Here is an 18,652-nt window from a genome sequence, read left to right as displayed (position 1 = left end):
TTCAATGCAGATCATCTGATGTGGAAAAGAAATGAGATGAAGCAAAGGGTCAAAGTCAAAAAAACCATCATGGACTGATTTGCATTTACCGTGAGCTTTCTCAGTCAGAGAAAAGAAAGGCAAGCAAGCAGGAAAAGAGAAAGTTCCCAGGGAGGTAGGATAGGAAGGGACCATTGAGGTCTTCTTCTCCAGCCCCCATACGCAGTGTGAAAATCCTCAGGCCATCCCAGACAAATGGCTGTCTTTGTCTTGAAAATGATGGAGCCCCCACATCTCCAAGAAGAAGGCTGGACAAGAGTCCAGAAGGTTCAGGGTACCTGAAGAGATGCTGAATCATCAGAAGGTTCACCCTCTGTCGACCCTCCACCCAGTGATTCTTGTTCTGCCCTTAGACTCTACCGAGAATAAATCCACGCTCTTTTTTCTGTAACAGCTCTACATGCAAAGGAGGATTTCTCAGAAGAAGCATGGGGGGGGGAAGCAGATTCTGAAAGAGGGAGGGAGGAAGGGAGGGAGGGAGGGAGGGAGAGGAACAAGGAAAGGAGGGAGGGAAGGAAGGAAGGAAGGAAGGAAGGAAGGAAGGAAGGAAGGAAGGAAGGAAAAAAGATAGAGGGAAGGAAGGAAGGAAGGAAGAAGAGGAAGGAGGGAGGGAGGGAGGAAGGGAGAAGAGGAAGGAAAGAAGAAAGGAGGGAGGGAGGGAGGGAAGGAAGGAAGGAAGGAAGGAAGGAAGGAAGGAAGGAAGGAAGGAAGGAAGGAAGGAAGGAAGAAGAGGAAGGGAGGGAGGGAGGGAGGGAGGAAGGGAGAGGAACAAGAAAAGAAGGAGGGAGGGAAGGAAGGAAGGAAGGAAAAAAGATAGAGGGAAGGAAGGAAGGAAGAAGAGGAAGGAAGGAAGGGAGGAAGAAGAGGAAGGAAAGAAGAAAGGAGGGAGGGAGGGAGGAAGAAGAGGAAGGAGGGAGGGAGGGAGGGAGGAAGGGAGAGGAACAAGAAAAGAAGGAGGGAGGGAAGGAAGGAAGGAAGGAGGAAGGAAGGAAGGGAGGGAGGGAGAGGAACAAGGAAAGAAGGGGGAGGGAGGGAAGGAGGGAAGGAAGGAAGGAAGGAAGGAAGGAAGGAAGGAAGGAAGGAAGGAAGGAAGGAAGGAAGGAAGGAAGGCGGCCAAGTTTGAAGACCTCTGCTACATCTTCCCCTTTTGCAGAAGTACCAAACACCTACCTGACTGTGTTAGTAGCATGACACGGACACTGTTTGTTGCATTTCAGCCCGTAGTATCCCTCGGGACAGATCCGCTCCTGACAATGGATGCCCTTAAAGCCCGGATCACACAGACATGCTCCGTTGACGTGGTAGCACTTGGCTCTGTTCTCGCAGTTGCACTTCTCCATACACTGGAAGCCAAAGGTCCCCACCGGACACTCCTCCTGACACCTACGAAGAAACATCAGGGACTCAGGATCAGGTAGTCACTCTGGAGGACGACTCATTGATTGATGGATGGATGGATTGAATTTATATTAGCGCCTATTCGCACATGGCGACTCAAGGCGCTTTACAGAATATAAAACCTCATATAAAAACAATAAAGCTAATAAAAGAAGAGTCATATAAGAAATTAATATGCTAAGATCAGCCACCCCGCGCCCTGGCGACAACACATCACATGAGCCATTGAATGCTCTGCGTTCTCCAGGCCCACTGGCAGAACAGGTCTTCAGCGCCTTCCGGAAGAGTGTCAGAAGGGGGGTCTCAGCTCCGTCTCTCATCCGGTTAGATGCCTGGACGACGGGGCTCCAACCTTCCACGCCCCCCCATCGATGGCGAGTCCCAGCCGGGCTCGACAGGGGGGGCATTCTAATCTCTGGGGGGATGATGTTCCAGAGAGATGGAGTCATTACGGGGAAGGCCCTTCTTCTGGGTCCACCAGGTATATCTCCAGTGGTGAAATTCAATTTTTTTTACTACCGGTTCTGTGGGTGTGGCTTAGTGGGCATGATGTGGCTTAGTGGGCGTGGCTTGGTGGGCGTGGCTTGGTAGGCGTGGATACTGCAAAATCTCCATTCCCACCACACTCTAAGTGAAGGATACTGCAAAATCCACATTCCCTCCCCACTCTGGGACCAGCCAGAGGTCGCATTTGCTGGTTCTCCGAACTACTCAAAATTTCCGCTACCAGTTCTCCAGAACCTGTCCAAACCTGCTGGATTTCACCCCCTAAGGCAGTGATGGCAAACCTTTTAGACACCAAGTGCCCAAACTGTGTGTGCATGCCCAAACGGAAAGGTGCACACGTGCGTGCGAATGTGAGGACATTCAGACGCATGCACAGACATGCGTGCATGTGCAGCAGAGACCCAAAGACCAGCTGGCCGGCAGGAGGTGGGGCATCCCAACACTGGCAGCGCTGCAAGAGGTAAGATCTTTTTCTTTCGTGAGCTTCTGTTTCGTCGTTTGCAGGGAAACAGATGCTCATGAAAGTAACGCCACAGAGATCTGACTTGGGGCGACGGTGTGCGTGCCAGCAGAGAGGGCTCTGCCTCAGGGGTGGGTTCTACTTACCTTTATTACCAGTTTGCAATGGGATCGCGCATGTGCAGATTGCCGTTGACAACATCCGGGGCAGTGGATGGGGCTTCCTGCCGGTTTTACTACCAGTTCTTACGAACCGATTTAAACCGGGGGCAACCCACCACTACTCTGCATGCCACCTCTGGCACGCATGCTATAGGTTCGCCATCACAGCCCTAGCAGATGAGACCTGCAACATTCCTATCCTCCCCACTCTGGTGGGTCATATGTGACCAGCAAAAGATGGTCCCTCAGATCACCTGGTCCCAAGCCACGAAGGGCTTTAAAGATGACAACCAGCACCTTGAATTGCACCCAGAAGCAAATCAGCAGCCAGCGCAGCTCCCGCAGGAAAGGTGATACATATGCACACTGAGGTCTGCACAAAACCATGCGGGCCACTGCATTTTGCACCCGCTGAAGCTTCCAGATGTTTTTTAAGGGCAACCCCATGTAGAGCGCGTCGCAATAGTTAAGATGGGAAGTGACTAAGGCATGAGTGACTGTGAGTAGGGATTGTTGGTCCAGGATTTGCAAAAGACTTCCAAGTCTGGGCTGGTAGAATATCCATGACTCTGTAGTCAGGGGGTGTCCAGAGGAGGGGAGGTCCACCCATTTTTAAATGGTCAAGGTTGAGAAACACGGGGCTAAACCAGACATCAATCAGAAGCCACAAGAGTTGGCTCCATACAACATCTAACCCAAATCCCCAATCAACTATACTCTGTCCATGTTGCATGGGATTTGACCAGCATGAAACCATTTCTGATGTTCTCAGACATGGTATAGTAGGTTGTTAGATTAACCCAGCATGCTGTTTCTGGCACGAAGTTGAGAATAGTGTGGAGGTGCACCCGTTGCTCAAGGGCAGTGGGGAAATGTAAGATTTGTTACTACCGGTTCTGTGGGCGTGGCTTGGTGGGGGGGGGTGTTAATGTGACTGGGTGGGCATGGCCAACTTTTTTTTTTTTTTACTTTTAAAAGCATTTTTTCTACAACCAAGAGGTTGTAAAAGAAATGCTTTTAAAAGCCTCTGACGATCCCAACTGAGCCGTGTGATCATCAGAGGCTTTTTTTTAACTTTTAAAAGCATTTTTTCGGCCGAAGAGGTTGTAGAAAAAATGCTTTTAAAACTAAAAAAAAAAAGCCTCTGATGATCACGCGGCTCAGCTGGGCATGGGGGGGGGGCAGGGATTTTTGCTACCGATTCTCTGAACCACCCGCCACCATCGCTACCGGATCAGGCAATCCGTCCGAACCGAGAGCATTTCACCCCTGCTCAAGGGACTTTGAATGTCCTCTAAACCAAGGGTCTCCAAACTTGGGAACTTTAAGACTTGTGGACTTTAACTCCCAGAATTCCCCAGCCAGCATGGGAGTTGAAGTCCACAAGACTTAAAGTTATCAAGTTTGGACAAGCATTTTTTTTTTTTACAGGATGATATGGGACACTCTGTCCAAGAGAAATGGACTTGATTGGATCTGGCCTGCCAATGTACAAAGAAACTGAGTGTGTTGCGTTAGCAACATTCCTTGGTTTCCGATGAAAATCATTTTATTTTCCCCTCACTGAGAAATAACCTTTAAACGAACAAGGTTGGAGACCCTTGTCCTAAACCAAGGTTCTCCTTCACGCCCCTTCTCCCAAGGGAGAGGTGAAGCTTCTGGAATGATTGAGTTTCTGCCCTTAGTTGAAAACTGATGGTCATCATCGTCTTTTAATGACCCCCCCATAATCCCTTGCGGGGTGGAGTCTGGGCAACTGAATGGAGCTAGTAGAATGTTTTCATGGCCGGATGCCCTTCCTGTCGCCGATGAGGAATTTTTGTTCGGCAGATATATTCTCTCTTTTTTTCCAAAATATATTTATTTTTATTTCTCATAAACACATTTACATGCACAGTCATTTATCCATCATTTTTCATTCATCTTATCTTTTAACTTTCATTTTTCATTTTTACTTTTTCGGGGCTGCTCTTTTACCATTTACCTTTACTCCAACCTTTCTTCTTCTCCTCCCTTTCTTTTCCTTCCTCTTTCTCCTCCTACTTTCTTTGTTCTTCCTCTCCTTCTCTTTCCTACTTCTCCTTCCCTTCCCCCACTCCTCTCTTCTCCCCCCCTTCTAACCTTCTCTTCTACTCCTCTTTCCCCTCCCTTTTCTTCCTCTCCTTTTTCCTTTCTTCTTTCTCCTCTCCTCTCTCGGCAGATAAATTATCATTGTGCCCAGAGAGAGAAACATCTGCCTCTACCTAGGATCGAACTCACAGCCTCCTGATCGTGAGATGAGTGCTCCACCTCTAGGCCACCGCACCACTCCTAGCTGAAACCTGATGGTGATCTCTTTAAATTCCTCTTTCTGTTGGCCTAAATTGCATCTTATGTACCAACAGGCTCATTGGAACCTAACCAGATTTGCATTTCTCCCAGGGTGGCAATACAACCCTTGGCTCTTTGGTGGCCCAAGATAAACATTTAAATATGTGTTTTAGAAGTTGCTGGGTTTAATTAACATGGAAATGTGCAAATTAACATAAGGCTATGACCATCAGCCACAGTAAATGGGGACAGGCCATGCTTGTCTGACCATAAATGACAGTAATCTTTACAAAGGCTATTACTGTAGAATTTCCTTCGTTCTTCAGCGCAGCCCCCTGAGTAATGACATAGCCTCCCCTAGACCATATAAATCCATGACTGAAGCGCCTCAGTGTTTTGAAACCTGCAAGGCCCTGCAAAAGACTTGGATCTTCATCATAGCAATGCGGAAGACCATTTTTGGAATGGAATGCGGAAGAGCCGTGGTGGCACAGTGGTCAGAGTGCAGTACTGCAGGCTATTTCTGCTGCCTGCCAGCCTGCCTGCAATTTGGCAGTTCCAATCCCACCAGGCTCAAGGTTGACTCAGCCTTCCATCCTTCTGAGGTGGGTAAAATGAGAGCAAGAGGCTGACTCTGTAAACCGCTTAGAGAGGGCTGGAAAGCACTGTGACGTGATATTGCCCCTTCCTTCCTTCCTTCCTTCCTTCCTTCCTTCCTTCCTTCCTTCCTTCCTTCCTTCCTTCCTTCCTTCCTTCCTTCCCTCCCTCCTTCCGCACAGTGGTTAGAATGCAGCGTTGCAGGCTAATTCTGCATTTCCACTGCCAGGAGTTCGATCCCAACTGGTTCAAGGTTGACTCAGCCTTCCATCCTTCCGAGGTGGGTAAAATGAGGACCCAGTTGCTTCCTTCCTTCCTTCCTTCCTCCTTCCCTCCCTCCCTCCCTTCCCTCCCTCCCTCCCTAGCCCTCTCTAAGTGGTTTACAGAGTCAGCCTCTTGCCCCTAACAATCTGGCTCCTCATTTTACCGACCTCGGAAGGATGGATGGCTGAGTCAACCTTGAGCCACTCAGGATCGAACTGCTGGCAGTTGGCAGAATTAGCCTGCAATATTGCATTCTAACCACTGCGCCGCTACAGCTCAGGTTACAAAATATCAGAGTTAGAAGGGCCCTTGGAGGTTTTCTAGTCCAACCTGCTGGCTCAAGCAGGAGACCTTATACCATTCTAGACAAGTGGCTGTCCAATCTCTTCTTAAAAACCTTCCAGGGACGGAGCAGCCACAACGTCTGAAGGCAAGCAAGTCATACCACCACTGATTAAAATGTTTACTGCAATTGCCTTGCAGAGAAGATAACTGTTAAGCCTTTTTTTGTCAGTCATTTTGCACAGAATACAAAGCGTTAAAATATGACAATAAGAGAGAAAATATTTTAGCAGATATTGCTTGCCTGGGAAAAAAAATGCAGCCATAAAATTGCTTAATAGGAAAAAGAATATACAGCGGCTGATTTAATTTAATATAATTTTGACCAGAAGCAAACAGGCTGTGAAAAACATCAACTACTTTAGCTGCTATATACTACATAGTTCTGCCTGAGTTTATCATCTGTGATAGAGATTTTAAGGCATTTTAGTTGGTAGAACAGTCTTCTGCTACCTTTTAAAACCTTTTACTGTTTGGGCCGAAGTTAATTAAAAATTGGTTTACATATTTAGATAATTAAACATGGAACGTCACTGCCGAAGGAGTAAATGGATCAAAGTAAATGGATCAAAACAGATCCACCTCTGGAAAGCTACTTTATTAAGATCCAGAATTCTAGGCTTTATGGGATGCAGTTTTTCTACCGGGAGGAAATTTTGGGTGTGTTTTATGGAATGCGGGAAAACCTTACAGGTATGTCCTGAATATCTATCATCTTTAAAAGGCCCATTTCCTCTCGAAATGAACTTTTCGATTCCTCTGATTCAAATTATATCAAAGTAGCATCTTACTGCAAATATCTCTTAGGCCAGCGGTCACCAATCTTTGTGGCTTGGTGGGCCGGTGGTAGTGGCGGCGGGGGTGGGGGGGAGAGAGGATGTCTCTGTGTAAGAAGCGTGCGTGCACACCACAGCTCCATTTGCACAAGCGGCAGGCACACACACATGCCACTCGCACAAGTGGAGCTTGTGCAAGTGGCCCAAGGATTGGGGACCCCGTCTTAGGCTACCACTGAGCCGGCAGCCCTGCCATCTTTTTTCATCATTTCTGAGAATTGAATATCAGTCAATTCTGTGACTTGCCCTTCGAAGTTAGCACTTGCAGGTTGCTTCCTTTCTGGAGCTCTGTTGTGTGTGTGCACACACGTGTGTGTGTGTGTGCTTTCACACCTAACCTTCTGGCCCTTGGATCTGAACAGCCCTCGAAGGTCCTGACTACAGCACCAATGCAAGTTGAAAACTTGCACGAACGAAGGCAAATATACGTGTCCCAGGATAATGTTGCAGGATCCAATCGGAGTCTGTTCCTGAGCAAAAAAGGCATCCCTGCGGATTTTACTCTGCTAGTCCTTGGTGACCATAGAGGGTGGCGCTCATCTCCATTTCAAGGCCACTGAGCAAGCGCTGTCTGAAGGCATTTCCGCGGTCATGTGGCCAGCATGATGTCATGCAGCACCGTTACTTTTCCACAGAAGTGGTATCTATTTATCTACTCGCATTTGCATGCATTCAAACTGCTAGGTGGGCAGGAGGTGAGGAGAGGACGGGAGCTCACCCCTCACATGGCACTCGGGTCTCGAACCTGGGCTGCTGGCTTTCCAGCCGACAAGCTCAGCGTCTTAACCCCTGAGCCATCTTGTCTCCTCTTTTTTCAAGCTCGTACCGAAGTCCATCGAGCAGAGGATAGGCTCCAGCACAAGCCTGAAAGCTTGGAAGAATAAATCGTTGGTGCCAGTGACAAGACTCGGATTGGATCCGGCAGTTGGCAACTTTTCCTGGCTGATGGAGAAAGACGCCCACCCCGCTGTTACCTGTTCCAAGCGCACTTTGCTTGTTTAAGCAGAAAAACACAATGCTCATCTAGATGAATGGGCTGCTGACACCTCACTATATCATCCTGTATTTATAGGCACTATCTAGTCTCTTTAAAAAATCAAACCTCGGTGCCTTCATCCATTTACATAATTAGTAGCCCTTTGCTCTCCCAGGCCTCACTTCTCTGTGGTTTATCCCTTTGCTACCTTGGGAAAGATCAAATACACTCCATCAATGAATTTCACACAGTGGAAATGTCTGACTTCCTATCTTATCAATCCCGAAAGACCATTAGGGGTGAAACGCACTGCTCAGTTAAATTATACCACGACCGAATGCACCCCCTTGCCCGGATTCTCGTTCAGTTTTCCATTTCATCCTCCTTATCTGGAGAGAGCTACGTTACAGCCATTCTTTGGGGGCTTTAATAATAAGTGCATAATTATTTCGGCTTGGGTTAATATACTTGTCAGCAGTGGAATTAATGGCCACAATTTCACAAAATATTAAACACTACCAGGCTTTGTTTAACACATTATATACATGTAACAAATATTGCTTCCTTTTACGAACGTTGGTAAGAGTGGCGGCCGGCCCATTCGTATAAAAATGATATCTTTCTATCTTACAGGGAAATAAAGGATGTCGCATCTCGACACATTTTAAACGCTTCGGGTCCCGATTTCATACACACCAGTAAAAAAAATATGTAGGAAAACAAAAACAAACAAAAGAAAAAAAAAAGAAACCACACACTGGTTCATTATAAGTGCTTGCAAAGCGACTGTTTTTTTAAAAATTATTATTATTATTATTAGCCTACCTTTGGCTTTATAGCTTGGGTAGTGCAATATTTCCTAACTTTTATTGCTTTTTAGCAAGTTGGCTTTGCACCCGGTGCGTATCGTTAAGCTTTTTATTCGAATGTGCATTGTTTTCCATTGTGTTGTTTTTCCGTGGATGCTTTTAAGAGTTTTGTTTAATGCTAATTTGTTTTTTTTTTACGACACTTAGAGAATTTGTAAAGAAATTAAGATCGAGGAGTAGTGAAGGAGGGCAGCCTCTCCCTTTTCTATAGTCATGTGACACAGACATCTTGCCTGGGGTGATTCCTCCATGTGGGCACCCACTACAAAGATGATTGTTACCTTGTGTACGAACAAGGGAAACAAAGGTAGCTCTCAAGTTACGACCACAACTGAGCACAAAATTTATGTTGCTAACTGAAACATTTATTAAGTGAATTTTCCTCCATTTTACTGTGCCACAGTAATTAAGTGGATCCACTGCAATGGATAAGTTAGGAACATGGTTGCTAAGTGAATCTGGCTTCCCCATTGACTTTGCTTGTCAGAAGGTCAGAATAGAATAGAATAGAATAGAATAGAATAGAATAGAATAGAATAGAATAGAATAGAATAGAATAGAATAGAATAACAGAGTTGGAAGGGACCTTGGAGGTCTTCTAGTCCAACCCCCTATCCAGGCAGGAAACCCTACAGCACTTCAGACAAACGGTTATCCAACATCATCTTACTAACTTCCAGTGTTGGAGCATTCACAACTTCTGGAGGCAAGTTGTTCCACTGGTTAATTGTTCTCACTGTCAGGAAATTTCTCCTTAGTTCTAAGTTGCTCCTCTCCTAATGCATACAGTTTTGGTCACCATCATACACAAAAAGATGTGGAGACTCTAGAAAGAGTGCAGAGAAGAGCAACCAGGATGATGAGGGGACTGGAGGCTCAAACATGCTATGAACGGTTGCAGGAACTGGCATGGCTAGTCTAGTGAAGAGAAGGACCAGGGGAGACATGATAGCAATGTTCCAATATTTGAGGGGCTGCCCCAGAGAGGAGGGGGTCAAACTGTTTTCCAAAGCACCTGAAGGCCCGACAAGGGATAATGGATGGAAACTGAACAAGGAGAGATTCAACTTGGAAATAAGGAGGAATTTTCTGACAGTGAGAACAATCAACCCATGGAACAGAAATTGCCTTCCGACGTTGTGGGAGCTTCATCACTGGAAGCCTTCAAGAAGAGACTGGACTGTCATTTGTCAGAAATGGTGTCGGGTCTGCTTGGATGGGGGGTTGCTAGATGACCTACAAGGTCTACAATGACCTACAACTCCGTTAATCTGTATCTAAACTGTGAAATTATTCAAAATACACAACTGTCCCCAACTGACCAGAAACAAAACCACAGTTCGCTTCCCACATTTTAGTGACTGTTTTAATCAAATATTTACCTCAACGTTCGTTCATGCTTTATTGTCTTCATTTACTAGGCAGAAATTTACAAGCTATCTTTAAAGGAGCATAAGACAGAGCTCCCAGCTGGGGTGCTACTAAAAAAAAAAATCTATTCGAAGGAATATTTTTAAATTATTTAAAGGTCACTCAGAAGTGAGTTTTGGTTTAGAATGGTAAAAGAGAAAAGAGATTGTATTATATAAAAAAAAACCCAAGAAGTCTCATTTTTTAAAAAGATCAATTGGTTCATTGGTTTTGTTTTAAAGGTAAAATAAAAGCACGAAGAGATCTAAAAACAAAGAGTGTCTGTTAACTAAATTTAATTGAAAGTTTTGGTTAAAAATTTAACAACAGCGAGAGTTTTGGCTTTAAAACTTTATCTCATGAATAGGGAGCCATGTTCTTTCGGCAAACAGGGGACAGACTAAGAACTCTGCAGGATAGAGGGGAAAAAAAGCTAAAATTCATGGCTTACTCTTGAGGGAATTAATTGATGCATCGGCAATGCATTTGCATATCCTGTAAACACGGAGTGTTCCCTGTTAAATTTATGGCTGCAAATATCTAAATTAAATTAAATTTAATCCATTATACTTTATAAGGGACATTAAAAAAAAAAACCCTCAGCAACCTAACTAATAATAAAAATGGGGATTGTTGCCAATGAAAATGTTAGAAGCGATAATATCTCTCTGGAAAAATGCGACTCATTTCCAGGAGAGCTATGAAGCATTTAGGAAAAAGGCTGCTTGTTTTTGCTTTTGCTCTCCTTCAAACGGCGAATTTCCCACTTCAAGGGCGCACAGTTTCTTGACTTCCAATTTGGGCATCCAAAAATATAAATAATAAATATAAAATATAGACAGGTAAACTGAACATTATATAGTATATGGTGGCAGATGTGTGTTTGTCTGTATTTTTGTGTATCTGCTGGTTAATGACCACAATAGTTATTTTGGGGGGGGGGTGAATATATGTCTAGGTGTAGAGCTGGCTGGGTGACTTTGGGCCAATCAACAGGTGACATTGAATTCTAGTCCCGCCTTAGGCATGAAGGCTGACGGGATAACTTTGGGCCAATCACCAGGAGACATTGAGTTCTAGTCCCGCCTTAGGCATGAAGGTTGACAGGGTGACTTTTAGCCAATCACTAGGAGACGGTGAGTTCTAGTCCCGCCTTAGGCATGAAGGCTGACTGGGTGACCTTGGGCCAATCCCTCTCTCTCAGCCTAACCTACCTCACAGGGTTGTTGTGGGGAAAAATAGGAGAAAGAAAAAGTATTGATTATATTCACCACCTTGAGTTATTTGCAAAAATAATAAAGGCAGGATACAAATAAATAAATAAATAACGAACAAATAAAAAAAAACCTTGTCTAAATAGGAATTTTTGAATACATTTCAAGATCACAACTTTTCTTAACTCCGGAGAGCCAAGAACAATGAATCCAGATGTTTCTAATGCCACCACCAGAAATCTCACTGATCATTTCAGATTATTGCTTTTAAGCAAGCGTGAAAAAAGGCTGTTGATTTATTTGCAGTTTTTGTAAGCGTGCCAGATTTATCAATTTATTTTCCAGTCCGAAAAAACAAAAACAAACAAACAAAAATCCTAAAATTTGTGTTTTGGAGTACACTGCTCTGAATGTGCTTTTCGTTTAAATGGTTGTTTTTGTACACAATTTTCTTGAAAGCATTTCCACACATGGAAATGGACGGTTGTGTGAATGTTCTGTAATACAGGTAATTCTCTACTTACGACCACAGTTGAGCCAAACATTTCTGTTGCTAAGTGAGACATTTGTTTAATGAGTTTTGCCTCATTTTACAACTTTTCTTGCCATAGTTGTTAAGTGAATTATGTCAGTTGTTAGGTTAATAACATGGCTGTTAAGTGAATCTGGCTTCCCTATGAGTTTGCTGCAGGGGTGAAATGCTCCCAGTTTGGACCGGATCACCCGATCTGGTAGCGATGGTGGTGGGTGGTTCAGAGAACTGGTAGCAAAAATCCCTGCAGCCCCCCCATGCCCAGCTGAGTCACACGATCATCAGAGGCTTTTTTTTTACTTTTAAAAGCATTTTTTCTACAACCTCTTCCGCCGAAAAAATGCTTTTAAAAGTAAAAAAAAGCCTCTGATGATCGTGCGGCTCAGCTGGGATCTCAGAGGCTTTTCAAAGCATTTTTTTCTGCAACCTCTTGGCCGAAGAGGAGGCAGAAAAGTCTCTGACGATCCCAGCTGAGTTGCCTGATGGCAGAGAGGTATTTTTTAAAAAGCCTCTCTGACGATCCCAGCTGACGATCCCATTAGAAAAAATGCTTTGAAAAGTTTTTTTTAAAAAAAGTTGGCCATCGCCACCCAGTCACATTACCCCCCCCACCAAGCCACGCCCACAGAACCGGTAGTAACAGATTTTACATTTCACCCCTGGTTTGCTGGTCAGAAGTTCACAAAAGCTGATCACATGACCCTTGGACACTGCAGCCGTCATAAATATGAGTCCGAATTTTGATCATGTGACCATGGGAATGCTGCAATGGTCATATGTGTGAAAAATGGTCATAAATCACTGTTTTCGGTGCAGTTGTAACTTTGAATGGTCACTAAATGAACTCTTGTAAGTGTTGTAAGTTGAGACTGCCTGTATATAATTTTTAATTACTGTTGAACAGCTGCTCTGAAAAATCAGAGAATTTGAGATTAATTTTTTTTAAAAAAAATAACTAATTTCCATTGATATATTGGTTCAAGAATACAAATTTCGGGAAGATTTGCATCAACTACTAAATATTCTTCCTCTGTTACCTGCTTCCTGGAGAAAAAAAAATCAGAAATCCTTTTATATTTTGTAAATTAGGGGTTGGGGAAAATGTTTCTGAGCCTTTCGTTTGATTTCCATCCAATCTGTGTTTTTGCTTGTTGCCTCCTATCTCCCAACGGCACAATTTTCCATTTGATGTGATTGTTTATTTATACTTCTATATCTCTCTAAGATATGTGGGCTGCCCTGAGAATTTGTTAGCTGGGGATGACAGATAAATCATTCAAAGAAATAAAATAAGAATCTCGGATTGAGTAACAATTGCCTTACTATACTGACAACGTTTCTCATAAACAATTTAGGGTCTGGTGATCAATTAAAAATTAATGTTTTTATTAGGACATAAATTTATTGACATTGGTGGACCAGAGTTGACAGCTTAACTGCCCAAGGACTGTTTTCTAAAGCCTTGTGGGATCCTTAAGTCATTTCATCCGAGACAACAGTACAGATAGTCCTCTACTTACGACAGTTCATTTAGTGACCGTTCAAAGTTACTTATGACCATTTTTCACACTTACGACCGTTGCAGCCTCCCCATGGTCATGTGATCAAAATTCAGACTCCTGGCAACTGATTAGAATTGAATTCTTTATTGGCCAAGTGTGATTAGATACACAAGGGATTTGTTTCCGGTGTGTAAGCTCTCAATGTACAGACAAGCAATTGTGATATCATTAACATAGGCATTGTAAAATACAATTCATCATAAAATATATTTAAATTGGTTCATATTTATGACGGTTGCAGTCACCTGGGGGTCACGTGATCCCTTTTTGCGACCTTCTTGCAAGCCAAGCCAAGGGGGGAAACCAGGTTCACCTAAGAACCAGGTTACTAACTTACCAACTGCAGTGATTCACTTAACAACTCTGGCAAGAAAAGTCATAAAATGGGGCAAAACTCACTTAACAAATGTCTCGCTCAGCAACATAAAGTTTGGGCTCAATTGCAGTCGCAAGTTGAGCACCACCTGTGCAACAATCTACCAATGTACATATTTTGTCACTGAACCAATCCTACTGTTCATTTGTGATGCTGCTGTGGCCCGTACGCGGCCTGTGCAGCTGGTGGCTGATTCTGACAGCGAGGAGGCTGGTGTGGTGCTGTGCCAGCAGCCTGTGCAGCTGGCACTCGAGTCAGACAACGAGGAGGCTGGAGAAGATGTGGTGCCAGAGGTGAGGATTCAGTCAGGGCCTTCAGAACCTCCAGAAGCTCCCATAAGTGAAGAGGACGAAGAGGAGGAGCCTCTTCTCGATGCACGGGCACGCAGAGTGGCCAAAAGGCAGGAGTGGCTCCTCAGAAGGAGGTCTCCTCGAGAGTAAGGCTTGGGGCTAATTGGCCACTCCCTTAGCCTATTTAAGGAGGAACATTGACTGAAGCAATTTGCAGGGAACAACTTCGTTCACTCTCCTTCGCGTCTTGATCTTAGTTCTTTGCAAATTGCTTCTGGGCTTTCTGCCAACCATAGTAAGATTAAGATTATTTATTCTTTGCATTCTTGTAGGCTGTAAAGAAAGTTAATTAACAGCCTTTGTTTGGAAAAAAAAAAATTATTTAATTTAGTAAATTAAGGTTTGTACAGACTTTGTGTGTGCTGCGTTCTTTGGGGTCCGTAGCTGGGGCAGAACAGATGCAGAAATAGAAATGCCACAGAAATGCCTGCAATGGTATAGGGCAGTGATGGCAAACATTTTCGACACCGAGTGCCCAAACCAGAACATGTGTGTGTGCATGCACGTGCATGCGCCAGAGCACCGGAATCCTGAAGACCAGGTGGCCAGTGCACATGCTGGTCTTCGGATTTCCGGCGCTACGGTGTGCACGAAGATCAGCTGGTCGGAATGCATGTGTGTAATGGAAACCAGAAGAGCAGCTGGCGCACGTGCCCACATAGAGAGCTCTGCTTGCCACCTCTGGCACGCGTGCCATAGGTTCACTATCACAGGTATAGGGGCTCCTGTTTGAGCAGGGGGTTGGACTAGACAGAATGGGAGAACTTGCCATGACCAACTCACCACTGGGCAATTTAATGATTCTATTTAATTATTTAAAATAAATTTTTAAAAAGCATTTTAATTTTTGCCATTCACATTTCATTCTGCCTCTCCTTTTGCATCCTTTCTTTAATGACTCTATTCCACCATTTCTTTGATGTTAGGGTAGCTCTTGTCCTGTGTCAAAGAGCCTGTAGTACAGTAGACTAAAGCACTTTTATTAACATCTGCTGCTTGCAATTACTGCAAGTTCGAATCTCACCAGGCTCAAGGTTGACTCAGCCTTCCATCCTTTCAAAGGTAGGTAAAATGAGGACCCAGATTGTGGGGGCAATAAGCTGACTTTGTATAAATATACAAAAGGATGAAGGCTATTGCTTAGCGCATTGTAAGCCGCCCTGAGTCTCCAGAGAAGGGCGGCATAGAAATTAAAGTAAAAAAAAAAAAAGTTGTCCTGATATTTCTGAGCATATTAATCCTAATAGTATACCTGCAGGATTTAATCTACCCCGACACATATGGGTGACATACAATAGAATTAGAATGACTCATGGGGTGTGTGTCGACTCCTTGTATAAATGGGGAAAGACACCTTCAGCACAATGCAATTGCGGGGCCCCTCGACAGACTATCCAACATATAGTGAGGGAATGCCCTAACAGAAGGTATCCAGGAGATTTTAGGGACTTCCTCTGCGTAACAACGACAGCTACTGACTGGATCTCCAAACTCAACATTAAACTCTGAAATGTTATTTCTGTTTTCCTCTTAGGCATTCTTACTGCTCTTTTTCTAATTGTTTTAATTGTTTTTAACCTGTAAAAATGAAGTGTTTTAATATTGTGTGACCAGCCATATGCTAAATAAATAAATGTCCTGCAGCAAGTTGGTGGCCGTGGCAAGTTGGCTGTAGCGAGTTAACCGTGGCAAATTGTCACGGACTCTGTACTAGAAGACCTCCAAGGTCCCTTCCGGCTCTATTCTGATGGACTGATTGAAATTGCCTGTTTGAAAACTGTTAAAACATCTCCCTGAGATGTTGATCTATGAAGCCCAAGCTGATCTTCATATGGCAGGCCATTCAGCCGTTCAGTCTCATCCAGGGGTGAAATGCTCCCGGTTCGGACCTGATCACCCGATCCGGTAGTGATGGAGGTTGGTGGTTCGGAGAACTGGTAGCAAAAATCCCTGCCCCCCCCCATGCCCAGCTGAGCCGCACAATCATCAGAGGCTTTTTTTTTTTAATTTTTAAAAGCATTTTTTCTACAACCTCTTTGGCTGAAAAAATGCTTTTAAAAGTAAAAAAAAAAGCCTCTGATGATCCCAGCTGAGTTGCCTGATCGGCAGAGGCTTTTTTTCTTTTAAATGCCTCTGATGATCCAAGCTGAGTTGCCTTTGATGAAGAGGTTGTAGAAAAAATGGTTTTAAAAGTAAAAAAAAATTGGCCATGCCCACCCAGTTACATTACCCCCCCACCAAGCTACGCCCACAGAACCGGTAGTAACAAATTTTAGATTTCACCACTGGTCTCATCCCAGCATCTGAAAGTAGTTAGCATCCCAGAAGGATTGTGCATGCAAGACGATTTTTCTTGGTGTACAGAAAGGCTGTAAGTATCACATAAAACATTAGCAGATTTGGGGGGGGGGGGGTTAAGAATGGAAAAATGGGTTCCCCTTATCTGACTCCAAGGCCTACCTGTCTCCCATATACCCTGCAGTACACAGGCAGACCCCTGTCACGTGGTCGCATTGTCCTCCATTGTGGCAGGGGCATTCTTGGCTGCAGTTAACCCCATAGGTCCCTGATGGGCAAGGCTGCGCGCACACAGAACCCTAAGAACGAGAAAGAGAAAGAGAGAGAGAGAGACAAAGGTATTATCAGATTAATACTGGAGGTTTCAAGAGACTGGAATATCATTTGTCTGGAATGGTATAGGGCAGTGTTGGCAAACCTTCTTGGCACGTGTGCACAGGGAAGATGATCTTCCGGTTTCGGAAGCACGCATGCATGCCAGCCACCTGATCTTCTGGTTTCTGGTGTGCATGCATGCGCAAAGACCAGCTGGCTGGTGCACATGTGCACACGAGAGACCGGAAGGGCAGCCGCCCAGTGCATATGAGCTCACCGGGAAGATCATCTTCTAGTTTATGTTGTGCACATGGCCAACTGGTCTTCATGCATGCATGCGCACCAGAAACCAGAAGCCCAGGTAGCCGGTACCCATGCGCATGCTGGAAACTGGAAGGTCATCTTCCCGGCATGTGCATGTGCCCCAGACAGCTTCCCTTCCGGTTTCCGGTGCTGGCGTGCATGTGAAGATCAGCTGACCGGCGCGCTGGAAACTGAAAGAGCAACGGGAGACGGCTCGTGTGCCCGGAGAGATGGCTCTGTGTGCCACTTCTGGCACGTGTACCATAGGTTCCCCATCACGGGTATTGGGTCTCCAGCCTGAGTAGAGGGTTGGAATAGAAGATCTCCAAGGTCCCTTTCTTATTCTGTACCTTCTGCAACCTCAAGAACCAAATGCCAAGTTGTTTTCAATATCTTCAAATAAAAGTCTTGTTCCAAAAGGAATTTAAAAAGGTGGAATTTGGACCAAATTTGACAAACTTAGAATACAAAGGGTAGAACATTTGTTAAAGTTGTTATTAAGATTCAATTCAGGATCAAAACAAAGATTCCTGAGTAAGTGGATGGAGAATAGAACAATGAGTGTGAGTGTGTGTGTAGGTATTGTGTGTGTGTGTATGTTAGCAATCTCATAAAGTTCAACAATTCTGAAACACGATGTACTAAATATATGAAAGATATTGTCTTTCCTTTCCGACCTGCTGTTTCTCTGCTAAGTATCATTAACAACATATTCTTCAGATGAATGGCAGTATATCTGTGAGAGTGTCCATCAATGTCAAAAATATTTTCATATTTAAAAACAAATCTGATATAGAATTTAATTTACCCCAGAAACCATTTATGGATAGTCATTCTGCAATGGAGTTGTATCACATCAGAAATTTGGATTTCTGCAAACATAAAACTTTAAAACATCTTCTTACCTGTTTGGTTTTTAAAAGAATGGACCTTCTTAAATTTGATAGAAATTTTTATTAACTGTCTGTTCTGATTAATGGTTCTTACAATATGGGTTACCTTTGCCAAATATTGATCACTGAATTGATCTCCAGAAACATTAAGTTTATTTTATTGATAGTACTGATCTAACATAGCTTCAGAAATCCCTGTTACGTTTCGCACAGCTTGTAAACTGCTATTTCTTTCTCTTCTTTTTCTTTTTCCTTAGTTGGGTTTTAAAATATCAGATTCTACCTATCTATCTACTAGCTGAGAGCAGTGATAGACTGAGTGATAGAACTGTGATAAATAGATACATCATGTGAATGTCACATTTCATGGGCTTTAGCAGTCCTGCCTGAAAGTACCTAAAACCTCATGGAAGATTGTCAACTCCGGTTTGAGAATGGGTAATTTGCAAGATTTCAAACATAAAATTCCAGACAAATAATCCTCCCTTACCATCAAAGAGAGAAGCAACCTAGAACTAAGTAGAAATTTCTTGATAGTCAGAACAATTAACAATTAATCAGTGGAACAGCTTGCTTCCAGAACCTCCATCACTGGAGGTTTTTAAGAAAAGACTGGACACCTGCTCTTGACCAGGGGGTT

The 18,652-nt window shown here is 44.0% G+C and overlaps 1 protein-coding gene across 1 annotated transcript in view; it reads right to left on the bottom strand.

Moving 5' to 3' along the window:
• The window catches only part of MEGF11 (multiple EGF like domains 11), a 478,493-nt gene that overhangs the window by 207,692 nt on the left and 252,149 nt on the right, over positions 1-18,652 (bottom strand). Inside the window, exons 5-6 of the mRNA XM_070953314.1 lie at positions 16,664-16,800; positions 1,210-1,422 (exon numbers count right to left, since the gene is read on the bottom strand). Coding sequence (XP_070809415.1) covers positions 1,210-1,422; positions 16,664-16,800 — 350 coding nt within the window. The remainder of the gene's footprint in view (positions 1-1,209; positions 1,423-16,663; positions 16,801-18,652) is intronic.

This window comes from Pituophis catenifer, unplaced genomic scaffold (assembly GCF_029215685.1).
Source record: "Pituophis catenifer annectens isolate HBS135680 unplaced genomic scaffold, rPitCat1.0.hap2 SCAF_14, whole genome shotgun sequence".
NCBI classification, from domain to species: domain Eukaryota; kingdom Metazoa; phylum Chordata; class Lepidosauria; order Squamata; family Colubridae; genus Pituophis; species Pituophis catenifer.
The sequence above is the reverse complement of the archived record's forward strand: the minus strand, read 5'-3'. Positions and strand labels throughout refer to the sequence as shown.